This window comes from Colletes latitarsis, chromosome 13, assembly GCF_051014445.1.
Source record: "Colletes latitarsis isolate SP2378_abdomen chromosome 13, iyColLati1, whole genome shotgun sequence".
In the NCBI taxonomy this organism is placed as follows: domain Eukaryota; kingdom Metazoa; phylum Arthropoda; class Insecta; order Hymenoptera; family Colletidae; genus Colletes; species Colletes latitarsis.
Window position 1 is genome coordinate 11078252 of NC_135146.1, and position 18493 is coordinate 11096744.

The following is an 18493-nucleotide window of genomic DNA, read 5'->3' on the forward strand; positions in this document are numbered from 1 at the left end:
ATCGAAACGATATTAAAAGAAATTAATTCACATAAAAAGAAACGTGAATCAGTATCTATTGCTGATATTATTCCGTCGTTGTTAAATAATTGAACCGATTCTGTGCGTAAAGTTCTGAAATCCCGTTTACAATGCGACCATTTTTCTCCGGCTGGTTTTCTAATTCCAGATGGCACGGTAGCAATATTTCATTCTCTTTAAGGATCGGTACTTAGCACGGTGACATTCTGTATGTACATAGATAAGAGAGTCTCCAAAATCGTTTGTATCCAGTTTCGTTCAGTCAAAAAGCATCCAGCTAACTGTCACATACACTGCAAAATTAATCGATTAAAGTCGTTGTTCCTCCGCCACCGTTTCGACGAAACTAAAACACTTTACGGGTGGTAAGATCAAGATCCACGATCATTAGAATATATCTCACGAACCTTTTTCTCGCTCGTCCGAAACGATGCATCGAAATTATTTTTTTCCCCATTCAGTTTCGTTCAATTTACAATTCACACGCCTGAGCGATAATTTACATAAAAAAAATTCTTTAAAAGTCCAAGCACGTAACGTAACTGATCTCGAAAATTCAAAGCCGCTGATCGAACAATGACGTAACAATTAACGAGTATGCAAAAATGTCGACGCGTAGGAGCACGTGAAAAATATCGTATTTAGTGAAATTGTGACGATGAAGTGCGAATCGAAGGGAAGTAAATGTGATTTAGAAAGTTGTGATCGTTAACGAGATTTAGAGAAATTCGGTATTCGTGTATAAAAAATACTTTCTATGCGATGCGTGTAGACTCTACAAAAATATGACGGTAGCTAAGACTAATGGATCAACGACAATGACAACGACCACGAACGTGCCCAACGAGGATGAGAAGAAACAGAATAATGCGTTATCATTATACAAAGAGGAAGAAAAAGAAAACGACCAACTCACCCTCGAGGATTTGGCTCCTGACGGTGGATGGGGGTGGATGGTGGTGCTGGCCATGGTTTTAGTTTTCGTTAGTACTGGATATTTACTTAAAATCATTTCACATTCAACCTAATTTCAAATTGAAAAATCGTCGACCTTCGAATTGTTGTAATTTCGTAAAAAAACAAAACTTTTATTTCTGAGGTACTCGACTGAATGCTTTTATATATTCTGTTAAGATTTTGTTAAATTACACATCGACTATACAGGGTGTCCAGTCAACCCAGGGAAAAATTTTAATGGTAGATTCTGGAGGCCAAAATAAGACGAAAATTAAGAATACCAATTTGTTGATGGAGGCTTCGTTAAAAAGTTATTAACGTTTAAAGTTGCGAGTCTTGTGAGTGAGAATCAGTATCACGCGCACACAGCTCTGCGCAGGTTGTCGATCTACAGACGCAACTTTAAACGTTAATAACTTTTTAACGAAGCCTCAATCAACAAATTGGTATTCTTCATTTTCATCTTATTTTGGCCTCTAGAATCCCCCATTAAAATTTCTCCCATGGGTGTATATACAGGGTGTCCAGCCAACCCTGGGAAAAATTTTAATGGGAGATTCTAGGAACCAAAATAAGACGAAAATGAAGAATACCAATTTGTTAATTGAGGCTTTGTTAAAAAGTTATTAACGTTTAAAGTTGCGAGTCTTGTGAGTGAGAATCAGTATCACGCGCACACAGCTCTGCGCAGGTTGTCGATCTACAGACGCAACTTTAAACGTTAATAACTTTTTAACGGAGCCTCAATCAACAAATTGGTATTCTTGATTTTCATCTTATTTTGGCCTCTAGAATCCCCCTTTAAAATTTCTCCCATGGGTGTATATACAGGGTGTTCAGTTACCAGTGGGAAAAATTTTAATGGTAGATTCTGGAGGCCAAAATAAGACGAAAATCAAGAATACCAATTTGTTGATGGAGGCTTCGTTAAAAAGTTATTAACGTTTAAAGTTGCGAGTCTTGTGAGTGAGAATCAGTATCACGCGCACACAGCTCTGCGCAGGTTGTCGATCTACAGACGCAACTTTAAACGTTAATAACTTTTTAACGAAGCCTCAATCAACAAATTGGTATTCTTGATTTTCATCTTATTTTGGTCTCTAGAATCCCCCATTAAAATTTCTCCCATGGGTGTATATACAGGGTGTCCAGCCAACCCTGGGAAAAATTTTAATGGTAGATTCTAGGAACCAAAATAAGACGAAAATGAAGAATACCAATTTGTTAATTGAGGCTTCGTTAAGAAGTTATTAACGTTTAAAGTTGCGAGTCTTGTGAGTGAGAATCAGTATCACGCGCACACAGCTCTGCGCAGGTTGTCGATCTACAGACGCAACTTTAAACGTTAATAACTTTTTAACGAAGCCTCAATCAATAAATTGGTATTCTTGATTTTCATTTTATTTTGGCCTCTAGAATCCCCCATTAAAATTTCTCCCATGGGTGTATATACAGAGTGTCCAGCCAACCCTGGGAAAAATTTTAATAGTAGATTCTAAAGGCCAAAATAAGACGAAAATGAAGAATACCAATTTGTTAATTGAGGCTTCGTTAAGAAGTTATTAACGTTTAAAGTTGCGAGTCTTGTGAGTGAGAATCAGTATCATGCGCACACAGCTCTGCGCAGGTTGTCGATCTACAGACGCAACTTTAAACGTTAATAACTTTTTAACGAAGCCTCCATCAACAAATTGGTATTCTTGATTTTCATCTTATTTTGGCCTCCAGAATGTCCCATTAAAATTTCTCCCATGGGTGTATATACAGGGTGTCCAGCCAACCCTGGGAAAAATTTTAATGGTAGATTCTAGGAACCAAAATAAGACGAAAATGAAGAATACCAATTTGTTGATGGAGGCTTCGTTAAAAAGTTATTAACGTTTAAAGTTGCGAGTCTTGTGAGTGAGAATCAGTATCACGCGCACACAGCTCTGCGCAGGTTGTCGATCTACAGACGCAACTATAAACGTTAATAACTTTTTAACGAAGCCTCCATCAACAAATTGCTATTCTTCATTTTCGTCTTATTTTAGCCTCAGAAATCTCCCATTAATATGAATACTCTGTACAAGTCGGGTCAAAAGTGACCCAAGATTGGTTGAATACAACATTCTTCCCCATCGTTTGTCAAATATTCAGACTCGAAGCTTGTTTATTATAGTGCACATTTGGAATTATTACATCTCGACAACCTTCAATGACATTGAGCGATAAATTGTGTTATTTGTATTACGAGATTAATTCTCTCCGCAGGTGACAACGTTTGGGCCAACTGCGTCGTTTGCAATTATTTTTGGCGATTTCCTCGAAGCAACTGGTCAGGCTGGAACAGCAATGACGTTATTTAATTCCGTTTTTATGGTGACGTTTTCTATTGCTGGTACGTAAGCGTCCTTTAAAAATGAATAATGTACAGAATACTAAGATCGACGTATAATTAAGAATGATTTTAGCTTTTCATTGTATTTAAAAGAAAATGTTAGCCAAGATACGTGCATTTCTCGAGTATCGATTATATGTTTTCGTCGAGGAATAATACGAAACAATTCGGTAGAAGGAATTGTTTTAAAATCAGCTCGCGATAAGCACGTTTATTTCTGATCTTTGAACAAATACGCTTCTACGTTTATTTACGATAAAACCGCCTAGGCGCCAGGAAATGAGAACCGTGTCTGAAGATAGAGAGCACGGACTATGAGGAACGTACGAAAATATTTTTAGACCACCAGCCACGCAACGAAGAGTGAAAATAATTGTGTCTATGTCGCATATTTAAGTTTTACGATCCTACATATATTCGTTCGCGAACCGTGCATCCTAAGAAACGAGCATAACACCGATAACGGTGTCATTGAGTAACTTTATCCTCCTCTCTGTGGATGTTTTCATGCATTTGTGTACACCTGTATGTGCACATGACACTCTCGATACTGATAACACGTGTTTGATACCGGGCTGCTGGCACACGAGCATTTTTTTCATTTTTAGAGTATCTTAAATGTTGTTAAATTGGGAATAAATATTGCTTCGAATGGAATAATTATTCCTTCAAAATTTTAATTCACAAATATACTAGCTTGCAATTATGTTATTCAGGAGTATTAAAATTAAAATATAGGAAAATATAATTCTTAGTAAAATGAATTTTAATTGTGTACAATAAATGACAAAAATAAAAGGTGAATATTCGTTTTTATAAAGTGAGGCATAATAGTATATTTTAATTTTTAAAATACAACATTTGAGATGTTTTAACTTTTACAGTATCTGAAATGTTGTTAAATTGGACATAAATATTGCTTTGAATGGAATAATTACTACCTCGAAATTTTAATTCACAAATGTACTAGCTTGCAATTATGTTATTCAGGAGTATTAAAATTAAAATATAGGAAAATATAATTCTTAGTAAAATGAATTTTAATTGTGTATAGTAGGTCACAAAAATAGAGGGTGAATATTTGTTTTTATAAAGTGAAGCATATTAGTATATTTTAATTTTTAAAATACAACATTTGAGATGTTTTAATTTTTAAAGTATCTCAAATGTTGTTAAATTGGAAATAAATATTCCTTCGAATGGAATAATTACTCCCTTCTTAATAAATGAGAATTAATAAATTCAAGAATTTTTCAAGAATTCAAATGAAATGATTTTTAATTGTTTATAGAAGGTCAGAAAAATAAAAGTGAGGCACATGAGTATATTTTAATTTTTAAAGTATCTCAAATGTTGTTAAATTGGGAATAAATATTGCTTCGAATGGAATAATTATTCCTTCAAAATTTTAATTCACAAATATACTAGCTTGCAATTATGTTATTCAGGAGTATTAAAATTAAAATATAGGAAAATTTGGGGAATATAATTCTTAAAAAAATGAATTTAAATTGTATAGAGTAGGTCACAAAAATAAAAGGTGAATATTTATTATTATAACGTGAAATTGCAATATGAAGGTACTCGAGTAACTTAAATTTAAAAAAAGTGAAATTATTGAATGTTGTATTAAAAGAAAAAATAATACTTACTCCATAAAAATGTTAATTTACAAATATACCACTTTGAAATTACATTATTCAGGAATGATCGTACCTGCAATTAAAATTGAATTAAAATATAGAAAAATTCGGGGAATATAATTCTTAAAAAAAATGAATTTAAATTGTATATATAGTAGATCACAAAAATAAAAGGTAAATATTTATTATTATAACGTGAAATTGCAATATGAAGGTACTCGAGTAACTTAAATTAAAAAAAAGTGAAATTATTGAATGTTGTATTAAAATAAAAAATTATTAAAATTAAATTAAATATAGGAAAATGTGGGGAATATAATTCTTAAAAGAATGAATTTTAATTGTGTATAATAGATCACAAAAATAAAAGGTGAATATTTATTATTATAACGTGAAATTGCAATATGAAGGTACTCGAGTAACTTAAATTAAAAAAAAGTGAAATTATTGAATGTTGTATTAAAATAAAAAATTATTAAAATTAAATTAAATATAGGAAAATGTGGGGAATATAATTCTTAAAAGAATGAATTTTAATTGTGTATAATAGATCACAAAAATAAAAGGTGAATATTTATTATTATAACGTGGAATTGCAATATGAAGGTACTCGAGTAACTTAAATTAAAAAAAAGTTAAATTATTGAATGTTGTATTAAAATAAAAAATTATTAAAATTAAATTAAATATAGGAAAATGTGGGGAATATAATTCTTAAAAAAAATGAATTTAAATTGTATATATAATAGGTCACAAAAATAAAAGGTAAATATTTATTATTATAACATGAAATTGCAATATGAAGGTACTCGAGTAACTTAAATTAAAAAAAAGTTAAATTATTGGATGTCGTATTAAAATAAAAAAATATTAAAATTAAATTAAATATAGGAAAATGTGGGGAATATAATTCTTAAAAAAAAATGAATTTAAATTCTATATATAATAGGTCACAAAAATAAAAGGTAAATATTTATTATTATAACGTGAAATTGCAATATGAAGATACTCGAGTAACTTAAATTAAAAAAAAGTTAAATTATTGAATGTCGTATTAAAATAAAAAATTATTAAAATTAAATTAAATATAGGAAAATGTGGGGAATATAATTCTTAAAAAAAATGAATTTAAATTCTATATATAATAGGTCACAAAAATAAAAGGTAAATATTTATTATTATAACATGAAATTGCAATATGAAGATACTCGAGTAACTTAAATTAAAAAAAAGTTAAATTATTGAATGTCGTATTAAAATAAAAAATTATTAAAATTAAATTAAATATAGGAAAATGTGGGGAATATAATTCTTAAAAAAAATGAATTTAAATTCTATATATAATAGGTCACAAAAATAAAAGGTAAATATTTATTATTATAACGTGAAATTGCAATATGAAGATACTCGAGTAACTTAAATTAAAAAAAAGTTAAATTATTGAATGTCGTATTAAAATAAAAAATTATTAAAATTAAATTAAATATAGGAAAATGTGGGGAATATAATTCTTAAAAAAAATGAATTTTAATTGTGTATATAATAGGTCACAAAAATAAAAAGTAAAAGTATGAAGGTACTTGAGTAATCAAATACAAAAAAAAGTTAAATCATTGAATGTTCCATTTAAAGAAAAAATAAAGCACAAAAACATGTTATGAATGTGACAGAAATTATAACAAGATGACCATTTTGTATATTGTTTTTTCACAGGTTTAATGACCAATACTTTGTTGAAGAGATACGCAATGAGGCCTGTTGGAGTGTTTGGCGCGTTTCTATTTGCACTGCCAAACGTTGCATTGGCATTTGTGACAAACGTCTACGAAATGGCGTTTTTAAATTTCCTCCAAGGCATGGGGCTAGGCCTAATCGTCACCATTTGCAACACAAACTTCAATGCTTACTTCGTGAAGAGAAGAGCACCAGTATGTAAACAATAACGTTCCTAAAGAGATTCTTAATTCTTTAGAAAAATTGTTTTTCAGGTGATGAGCGCTGCACAAGTTATTATTGGTTTAGGTGGAATCGCGTATCCTGTCTGCATAGAAAGATTGATGAAAGCTTATGGTTTTAGGGGTGAGTTTCTTATTTAGCGAGGAATTTTTCTTTTATAATAGTTTTTTTAATTTATGTTAAGTTTTACAATCACTAGTAAGTCTTCATTCGGTTTTGTATATTAAAATCAACAGATTTTTATGTTTAGAAGGTATTTATAAAATAAATGTGTTCTTTTTCGTGGCCATTCCATGCACGAACTAATTCTAATAATATTAAATTGTTCGAAAAATTATTTAGAATTAAATAGTATATATTTGAAAAATAATTTAGAATTAAATAGTAGATGTTTGAAAAATTATTTGAAATACAAAGTAGTAGCTATACAGTTGAATAATTATTTAGAATTAAATAGTACATGTTTGGAAAATAATTTAGAATTAAATAGTAGATGTTTGAGAAATTATTTGGAATACAAAGTAGTACCTATACAGTTGAATAATTATTTAGAATTAAATAGTATATATTTGAAAAATTATTTAGAATAAAAAATACTACCCATACAGTTGAAAAATGATTAGAAATCAAATACTGTAAATTTGAAAGATAATTTGTAATTAAATCGTACATCAACATCGTTTCGACATATTTTAAATAACTAATTATTCAAGCAAAAGTACTTTTAACATACTTCTTCCATAAAAATGAACGATCATTACACAGAGACCAGCAGAAAATAAGAAAAATACAATCGCAAGAACACATAGAATCACCACTGTTGAAACTAAAAAATGGAAGCTTTTATCACTGATAAAGACATTTTTTAATCGATTCCTTCTCGTTTGTGATTCGATAGGCACTGCATTGATGACTGGCGCGATGAGTTTGAACTGTATCGTCGGAATGACTATGATGCATCCCGTCGAATGGCACACGAGGAAACCGGAAGAGGTCCTCGCGGAAAGGGCGCGCCAAAGAGAAGAGCGGAAACTGTGTGGAATCGCTGTCCTCAGTCGTCGTTCCAGCGAGATCACACACGTTCCAGCGAAAACAAGATGGAGCAGTTTAACCAGCCTCAAAGATGAAAGAGGGAGGCAGGTTCCACTCTTAATCGAAACGTTGAAAGTTAGTTTTTTTAGAACCAATTCTCAATATACAGAGTGTGTGATTTTTCAGGCACCTCCAATAGTCTGATGAAAAAATCTTTCAAAGCTACAAAGTTAGATACAAAATTACCAAAGAATTCTTTTTAAATAGCATTGCATATTATTGCAACTCGTGTCACGATTTCAGAAATTTAGGTTTAGTGAACAGAAACGTTAATAAAATGAACGTTAGAAATTTCAATTAATTTACAATAAGTGCTCGAATTGTAAGTCTAAGCAGATTTTGTATTACTCAGAATTTCTGAAAATACGAAGTGAAAGATATGCAATGTTATTTAAAAGAATGAAGATGATTTCAACTTTTCAACTAATTTTTTTGGTATTTTTTTTATCTAAGCAGATTTTGTATTACTTAGAATTTCTGAAAATACGAAGTGAAAGATATGCAATGTTATTTAAAAGAACGAAGATGATTTCAACTTTTCAACTAATTTTTTTTGGTATTTTTTTTATCTAAATTTGTAGTTTAGCAGAAACTGAGTAACTTTTGTTTGAAATATTTTTTCAGCAGGCTGTTGGAAGCGATTGAAAAATTGTTTTCTCTTTTTTCGAAAATAGGAGCCTGCACAAAGAGTGGCTTCGATTTCAGAGCTGGAGGGTAAACTCCAAAATCGAATAAAGTCCGGATCGATGCGCGAGCTCTTAACGAGACGCATGTCAGCCCTGTCAGCTTCGAGTTTAGCGAATTTAGTGACGAGCATCGGAGCTGTGACAGACATGGCACATTTCGAGAAACCGAAAGAGAAAAAATTAGAAAAAGGGGTTCAGGTATCCATGAAAGACGAAGAGAACGTCGAAAGGAGCCAAATAAGGTACGTGAAAATACAGGGTGTTCGGCCACACCTGGGGGAAATTTTAATGGGGGATTTTAGAGGCCAAAATGAGACGAAAATCAAGAATAAAATTCCTTGTCGAAAATCTAATTAGGTGCCTAAATTGGCGAAAAAAAAAATTTGAAATCATTCTGGAAAAATTATTTTCAGTTGTGAGGGTCAATTACAATCATTTTTGGTGAATAGACGTACCCTCGAAATCTTACGCATTTTCGAGAAAAAAATTCCTAATGGAAAAGGTAATTTATGGCCAGAAATATTGCTCGAAAAATCTTTAAAATGTCATAACTTCTGAACCGATTGAAGGAATTCCATTTTCAAAAAAGGAAACAACGCGTATTTTAGTGGAAAATATGTAGAAATTCTAACAATAATGAAAAAGTTGTTTTTTGACCCTGTAAAATGAGAAAATCCACATAAAAATGGTCCAATTTTCAAACAGCCATAATTCCTACAATAGTGAATATATTTCAATGAAACTTTTTTCTGAAGTAGAGCTCATGGGCACCTACAAAAAAGTATTAGAAAACTTTTCTGTAGGGCGTCAAATAAAATTACTAAAAATCAAAAACGAATTTTTAAGAAAAATCGACAGGGGGTAGGTGCTGATATTTTTCGGCGAGAAAAAAAAATTTCAAATCGTTCTGAAAAAATTGTTTTTATCTAGGGTGGTCAATTACAATCATTTTTGGTCAATAGACATACCCCCGAAATCCTGCGCATTTTCGAGAAAAAAATTCAATTAGGTGCTCAAATTTTTCGACGAAAAAGAAAATTTTCGAATCGTTTTAAAAAAATTATTTTCGGTTGCTAGGGTCCATTATAATCATTTTTGGTGAATACATATACCCCCGAATTCCTACACACTTTCGAGAAAAAAATTCCTAATCGAAAATATAATTTATGGCCAGAAATATTGCTCGAAAATTTCATGCGAATCTTTAAAATGTCATAACTTCTGAACGGATTGACGGATTTTAATGTTTAAAAAAGCAAACTACGCGTATTTAGATAAAGAATATGTAGAAATTGCAAAAATATTCGAAAAGTTGATTCTTGACTCCGCAAAATGAGAAGAACCCCATAAAAGTGGTTCAATTTTGAAACGACCATAACTCCTACAATAGTGAATATATTTCAATGAAACTTTTTTCTGAAATAGAGCTCATGGGTATCTACGAAAAAGTATTACACAACTTTTCTGTAGGGCGTCAAATAAAATTACTAAAAAGCAAAAACGAATTCTTAAGAAAAATCGACAGGGGGTAGGTGCCCAAATTATTCGGTGAAAAAAAATTTTGTCAAATCATTCTGAAAAAATTATTTTTGATTACTGGGGTCAATTACAATCATTTTTGGTCAATAGACATATCCCTGAATTTCTACCTATTTTCGAAAAAAAAATTCGAGAAAATGTGAAATTTTTGCGGTAAAAAAATAAATTCAAATCGTTCTGAAAAAATTATTTTTAGTTGCATGGGTCAATTACAATTATTTTTGGTGAATAGACATACCCTCGAATTCCTACACACTTTCGATAAAAAAATTCAGAACCAAAACTACAATGCCTGATCCAAAATGATTTCTCGCAAATCTTTAAAATGTCATAACTCCGGAAGGGATTGAAGGATTTTGATTTTCAAAAAGCCAAACGACGCGTATTTTAGTGGAGAATACGTAGAAATTGTAAAAATATTCGAAAAGTTGGTCCTCGACCCCCTAAAATGAGAAAAACTTTATAAAATTGGTCCAATTTTCAAACAGCCATAACTCCTACAATAGTGAATATATTTCAATGAAACTTTTTTTTAAACTAGAGCCCATAGGTACCTACAAAAAAGTATTAAACAATATTTCCGTAGCATGTCAAACAAAGTAATTAAAAATGAAAAACGAAGTTTTAAGAAAAATCCATAGGGGGTAGGTGCCTAAATTTCTCGATGAAAAAAAAAATTTTGAAATCTGTCCAAAAAAATTATTTTTAGCTAGGAGGGTCTATAACAATAATTTTTGGTCAACAAACATACCCTCGAAATCCTAACCACTTTCGAGAAAAAAATTCAGTACTGTCTGAACTTTAAACGTTAATAACTTTGTAACAAAGCCTCCATCAACAAATTGTTATTCTCGATTTTCGTCTTATTTTAACCTCTAGAATCCCCCATTATAATTTTCCTCACGCTTGGTCGAACACCCCGTATATCAAATTAAAATGTTTCAAATTAAAATAGAATTAAATAGAATCAAAAAAGATTTCTTCAAGTTTCTAGTTCAGAATGTTTAAGTTACGGTTCTTTGTAAGTGTTTACGAGCTATGGGCGAATGAAAAATGTGCTTTGAACGATACAGAACGATCTTCGAGGAGCTTCTGGAAATGTCGCTGTTGAAGAATTGCGGTTTCATAAACATTTGTCTGGGCGTCAGCTTCGTCCTGTCGAGCGACTTCACGTTCTCCGGTCTTTTGCCACTGATGATGACCAATAGCGGTTACACGAAAAGCCAAGCAGCCCTGGCGATTACTATCTCAGCCGCTGCAGAGCTGGCGTCCAAGATTTTAATTGCAATTTTCACTTTGGTGGTGCAAATCAAGGCGAAGTACATATTCTTCTGTGCAATGGTTTGCATGGCTTTCGCTAAAGCTGGTCAGTAAACGAAACAACTCATCCTTTTCGTTATTTAATTTTATTTTAATATTCTAGTTTTATCAGGGACGCTAGAAAACGATACACCATTCATTTTGGAGCTTTTATTTCCAGGTTATTTAATTTACGACGACACCTTGACAGGTACGTTTATAATGATAGCAATTATAGGGATGGTTAGGTCGTGGCTGTTGGTTCCTCAACCCTTGGTCATCATTGAAGATGTCAGTATTGATAAATTCGCCTCTGCGTATGGGATTTCTGGCGCTATCAGCGGTGTAATTTCCATAGTATTTGGCCCAATCGTCGGTGAGCCTATTTTTAATCAAATATGAAACGTATAAAAGTGAGTGTATTAATTTTTAATCAAATTTAAATATGAAGTGCATTTGGTTAGAAAATTTAACTTTAGCGAGTTCTACGGGTTTTAAATTTATTCGTGAACAATGATTATTTACAGTAGTTAGAAATCTTGTGTTCTAGCACGGATTCGAACCTTCTCGAGCGAGATTTCGACGCTCAGGAGCGTCTGGTTGCCTGTATCAAAGGCGCCTCTAAGGTGCTTTTAATGTTCAAACTCAGTTGTGTTTCAGAACGTTCGAAGAAAATAATTTCTGTCGTTTATTTTTATTTTCTTTTATTTCACTGCTTATTTTTCGTTTTCGACTTGTAAACGAAGAGATGATCAATTTTTATTAGGAAAATATAGCCCCAAGTGTGTTTAGATCAGTTTTCAAGATACTATTTTTGTGTAATTATATCTTGCAAACTTTCGAAAATTTTTTCAAACGACTACAGACGCTTTTTTAAATAAATTTCTGCATTTAAGAAGAACTATGTTTAGTTAGAAGATCAAATTTAAAGTCACTTATGCAAAAAAAATTGAATTATTTTATTTGTTTAATATTGTTATTCGAATTTAAAAATTTGTTCTTGATTATTTCAATTGAGATAGAATTTTTGAGTCACTTATGCAAAAAGTTATTTTATTTTTATGTTATTATTCGAATTTAAAAATTTGTTCTTGATTATTTTAATTAAGATAGAATTTTTGAGTTACGTATGCAAAAAGTTATACAATTTTTATAATATTATTATTGGAATTAAAAAATTTGTCCTTGATAATTTCAATCAGGATAGAATTTTTGAGTCATTTATGCAAAAAGTTGAGTTATGTTATTTGTATAATGTTATTATTTGAATTTATAAATTTTTTTTCTTAATTATTTCAATTGAGATAGAATTTTTGAGGCATTTATGCATAAAGTTATTTTATTTTTATAATATTATTATTCGAATTTAAAAATTTGTCCTTGATAATTTCAATTAAAATAGAATTTTTGAGTCATTTATGCAAAAAGTTGAGTTATTTTATTTTTATAATGCTATTATTTGAATTTATAAATTTTTTTTCTTAATTATTTCAATTGAGATAGAATTTTTGAGTCACTTATGCAAAAAGTTATTCTATTTTTATAATATTATTCGAATTAAAAAATTTGTTCTTGATTATTTCAATTGAAATAGAATTTTTGAGACATTTATGCAAAAAGTGGTGATTATTTTATTTTTACTGTATTATTATTCGAATTTAAAAATTTGTTCTTGATTATTTCAATTAGGATAGAATTTTTGAGTCATTTATGCAAAAAGTTGAATTATTTTATTTGTATAATGTTATTATTTGAATTTATAAATTTGTTTTCTTAATTATTTCAATTGAGATAGAATTTTTGAGTCACTTATGCAAAAAGTTATTCTATTTTTATAATATTATTCGAATTAAAAAATTTGTCCTTGATAATTTCAATTAGGATAGAATTTTTGAGTCATTTATGCAAAAAGTTGAGTTATTTTATTTTTATAATATTATTATTTGAATTAAAAATTTGTTCTTGATTATTTCAATTAGGATAGAATTTTTGAGTGATTTATGCAAAAAGTTATTCAATTTTTATAATATTATTATTCGAATTAAAAAATTTGTTCTTGATTATTTCAATTAAAATAGAATTTTTGAGACATTTATGTAAAAAGTTGTGATTATTTTATTTTTATAGTATTATTATTCGAATTTAAAAGTTTGTCCTTGGTAATTTCAATTAAAATAGAATTTTTGAGTCATTTATGCAAAAAGTTGAATTATTTTATTTTTATAATATTATTATTTGAATTTAAAAATGTGTTCTTGATTATTTCAATTGAGATATAATTTTTGAGTGACTTATGCAAAAAGTTATTCTATTTTTATAATATTATTATTGGAATAAAAAAATTTGTTCTTGCTTATTTCAATTAAAATAGAATTTTTGAGACATTTATGCAAAAAGTTGTGATTATTTTATTTTTATAGTATTATTATTCGAATTTAAAAATTTGTTCTCGATTATTTCAATCAGGATAGAATTTTTGAGTCATTTATGCAAAAAGTTGAGTTATTTTATTTGTATAATGTTATTATTTGAATTTATAAATTTTTTTTCTTAATTATTTCAATTAAGATAGAATTTTTGAGGCATTTATGCATAAAGTTATTTTATTTTTATAATATTATTATTCGAATTTAAAAATTTGTTCTTGATTATTTCAATTAAAATAGAATTTTTGAGACATTTATGCAAAAAGTTGAGATTATTTTATTTTTATAATATTATTATTTGAATTAAAAATTTGTTCTTGATAATTTCAATTGAGATATAATTTTTGAGTGACTTATGCAAAAAGTCATTCTATTTTTATAATATTATTATTCGAATTTAAAAATTTGTTCTTGATTATTTCAATTAAAATAGAATTTTTGAGACATTTATGTAAAAAGTTTTGATTATTTTATTTTTATAGTATTATTATTCGAATTTAAAAATTTGTTCTTGATTATTTCAATTAGGATAGAATTTTTCAGTGACTTTAAGTTACATATGCAAAATGTTTTTTTAATATTATTATTTAAATTTAAAAATTTGATCTTGATTATCTCAATTAGGATAGAATTTTTCAGTCACTTATGCAAAAACTTGAATTATTTTATTTTTATAATGTTATTATTTGAATTTATAAATTTTTTTTCTTAATTATTTCAATTAAGATAGAATTTTTTAGTCATTTATGCAAAAAGTTGAATTATTTTAATTTTTAAATATTATTATTTGAATTTAAAAATTTGTTCTTGATTATTTCAATTAAAATAGTATTTTTGAGACATTTATGCAAAAAGTTGTGATTATTTTATTTTTATAATGTTATTATTTGAATTTATAAATTTTTTTTCTTAATTATTTCAATTAAGATAGAATTGTTGATTAAGTTTGAGTTACGTATGCAAAATGTTTTTTTAATATTGTTATTTACATTTAAAAATTTGATCTAGATTAGGTCAATTAGGATAGAATTTTTCAGTCACTTATGCAAAAACTTGAATTATTTTAATTTTTAAATATTATTATTTGAATTTAAAAATTTGTTCTTGATTATTTCAATCAGGATTGAATTTTTTAGTCATTTATGCAACAAGTTGAATTATTTTATTTTTGTAATATTATTATTCGAATTTAAAAATTTGTTCTTGATTATTTCAATTATGATAGAATTTTTGAGTCATTTATGCAAAATGTTTTTTTAATATTATTATTTAAATTTAAAAATTTGTTTTCAATAGTTTCAATTGAGATAGAATTTGTGAGTTACTTATACAAAAAGTTGAATTATTTTATTTGTATAATATTATATTTGAATTTAAAAATTTGTTTTTGATAATTTCAATTAAGATAGAATTTTTTAGTGACATTGAGTTACGTCCAATATATATTTTTAATATCATAATTAAAATTAAAAAATTTGTTTATGATAATTTCAATTAATATAGAATTTTTATATTCAATTTAGTAACGTATAAATATTTCTGTTTAATGACGATGGAAGTGAAAGTTTGAAGAACAGTGGGATGTTAAAATGGACGGTTTTTTAGGGCTGATGAAGGACTGGACGAACAGTTTTGTGGTCTGCCAGCTTGCTCTTATACTAATGAACGTCCTGTTCGTTATTCCGTGGGCAATACAGTTCCTTTCAGTAGATTTACCAAAGTGGAGGAAGGAGAGGGCGGATAAAGTTGCTGCCCAAACTTCCGGTGCCCTTTCTGCAGATTGACGCAAATGGAGAGAGAAAGAGGAAGACCTTTGTATATAAAGCGCGTTAAGTACTCGAACGTAGGTTATTTTTATCGAAAATATTAAATCGTTATTCACGATGCTTTCGACGGACAATTTTCAAACGCAAAATGTGATGTGAAATGCAATGTAGAAATTATTTTAAATATACTTACCGCTAGTATCAGGTCGTCACATATTTTTTTTCTTCTAATTTATGATAAAAACTATTTTCTTTTCTCGTGCTCGAATCGATGAATTTACATTTAGAGTTTAATACATATTTAAATTAAATTTTTAAAATAATAGGATGAAATGCTACTTATGAATAATACTTTTATTAGAATTAGTAATCTGTGACAATTGTAATTATCGAAACGAAATTACTCAAATTTCCAATCTATATTAAACTTTTATATTTTTTGGTTTGCTCTAATTTGAAACTAATTTCTTTTCTCGTGCTTCAAAAAAGAAATCTCTCAGTTTGCAAAATTTATCATTTCTAATAGTTTAATAAATATTTCATATTAAAAATAACAGGGTGAAGGAAAATGCTACTCGTGTATAATACTTTTATTAGAATTAGTAATCTGTGACAATTGTAATTATCGAAACGAAATTACTCAAATTTCCAATCTATATTAAACTTTTATATTTTTTGGTTTGCTCTAATTTGAAACTAATTTCTTTTCTCGTGCTTCAAAAAAGAAATCCCTCAATTTGCAAAATTTATCATTTCTAATAGTTTAATAAATATTTCATATTAAAAATAACAGGGTGAAGGAAAATGCTACTCGTGTATAATACTTTTATTAGAATTAGTAACCTGTGACAATTGTAATTATCGAAACGAAATTACTCAAATTTCCAGTCTATATTAGACTTTTATATTTTTTGGTTTGCTCTAATTTGAAACTAATTTCTTTTCTCGTGCTTCAAAAAAGAAATCTCTCAATTTGCAAAATTTATCATTTCTAATAGTTTAATAAATATTTCATATTAAAAATAACAGGTTGAAGGAAAATGCTACTCGTGTATAATACTTTTATTAGAATTAGTAATCTGTGACAATTGTAATTATCCAAACAAAATTACTCAAATTTCCAGTCTATATTAAACTTTTATATTTTTTAGTTTGCTCTAATTTGAAACTAATTTCTTTTCTCGTGCATCAAAAAAGAAGTCTCTCAATTTGCAAAATATATCATTTCTAATAGTTTAATAAATATTTCATATTAAAAATAACAGGATGAAGGAAAATGCTACTCGTGTATAATACTTTTATTAGAATTAGTAATCTGTGATAATTGTAATTATCGAAACAAAATTACTCAAATTTCCAGTCTATATTAAACTTTTATATTTTTTGGTTTGCTCTAATTTGAAACTAATTTCTTTTCTCGTGCTTCAAAAAAGAAATCTCTCAATTTGCAAAATATATCATTTCTAATAGTTTAATAAATATTTCATATTAAAAATAACAGGGTGAAGGAAAATGCTACTTATGAATAATACTTTTATTAGAATTAGTAATCTGTGACAATTGTAATTATCGAAACAAAATTACTCAAATTTCCAATCTGTATTAAATTTTTATATTTTTTGGTTTGCTCTAATTTGAAACTAATTTCTTTTCTGGTGGTCGATAGCTTCAAAAAAGAAGTCTCTCAATTTTCAAAATTTATCATCTTCAATAGTTTAATAAATATTTCATATTAAAAATGACAGGGTGAAGGAAAATGCTACTTATGAATAATACTTTTATTAGAATTAGTAATCTGTGACAATTGTATTTATCGAAACAAAATTACTCAAATTTCCAATCTATATTAAACTTTTATATTTTTTGGTTTGCTCTAATTTGAAACTAATTTCTTTTCTGGTGCTTCAAAAAAGAAATCTCTCAATTTGCAAAATTTATCATTTCTAATAGTTTAATAAATATTTCATATTAAAAATAACAGGGTGAAGGAAAATGCTACTTATGAATAATACTTTTATTAGAATTAGTAATCTGTGACAATTGTAATTATCGAAACAAAATTACTCAAATTTCCAGTCTATATTAAACTTTTATATTTTTTGGTTTGCTCTAATTTGAAACTAATTTCTTTTCTCGTGCTTCAAAAAAGAAATCTCTCAATTTGCAAAATATATCATTTCTAATAGTTTAATAAATATTTCATATTAAAAATAACAGGGTGAAGGAAAATGCTACTTATGAATAATACTTTTATTAGAATTAGTAATCTGTGACAATTGTAATTATCGAAACAAAATTACTCAAATTTCCAATCTGTATTAAATTTTTATATTTTTTGGTTTGCTCTAATTTGAAACTAATTTCTTTTCTGGTGGTCGATAGCTTCAAAAAAGAAGTCTCTCAATTTTCAAAATTTATCATCTTCAATAGTTTAATAAATATTTCATATTAAAAATGACAGGGTGAAGGAAAATGCTACTTATGAATAATACTTTTATTAGAATTAGTAATCTGTGACAATTGTAATTATCCAAACAAAATTACTCAAATTTCCAGTCTATATTAAACTTTTATATTTTTTAGTTTGCTCTAATTTGAAACTAATTTCTTTTCTCGTGCATCAAAAAAGAAGTCTCTCAATTTGCAAAATATATCATTTCTAATAGTTTAATAAATATTTCATATTAAAAATAACAGGATGAAGGAAAATGCTACTCGTGTATAATAC

At 28.0% G+C, this 18493-nt stretch overlaps 1 protein-coding gene across 3 annotated transcripts in view; it reads left to right on the forward strand.

Moving 5' to 3' along the window:
* Positions 1-18493, forward strand: part of LOC143349514 (uncharacterized) — a 31069-nt gene continuing 12576 nt past the window's right edge. For 2 of the 3 annotated variants that reach the window (XM_076780839.1, XM_076780838.1), the window contains exons 1-11: positions 1-43; positions 170-386; positions 794-1004; positions 3232-3358; positions 6715-6929; positions 6990-7080; positions 7856-8124; positions 8724-8977; positions 11348-11640; positions 11755-11949; positions 15605-15842. In XM_076780839.1, the coding sequence (XP_076636954.1) occupies positions 807-1004; positions 3232-3358; positions 6715-6929; positions 6990-7080; positions 7856-8124; positions 8724-8977; positions 11348-11640; positions 11755-11949; positions 15605-15783 (1821 nt within the window). In that variant the 5' untranslated portion in view covers positions 1-43; positions 170-386; positions 794-806 and the 3' untranslated portion in view covers positions 15784-15842. The remainder of the gene's footprint in view (positions 44-169; positions 387-793; positions 1005-3231; positions 3359-6714; positions 6930-6989; positions 7081-7855; positions 8125-8723; positions 8978-11347; positions 11641-11754; positions 11950-15604; positions 15843-18493) is intronic. The other variant, XM_076780840.1, reaches the window with a different exon arrangement.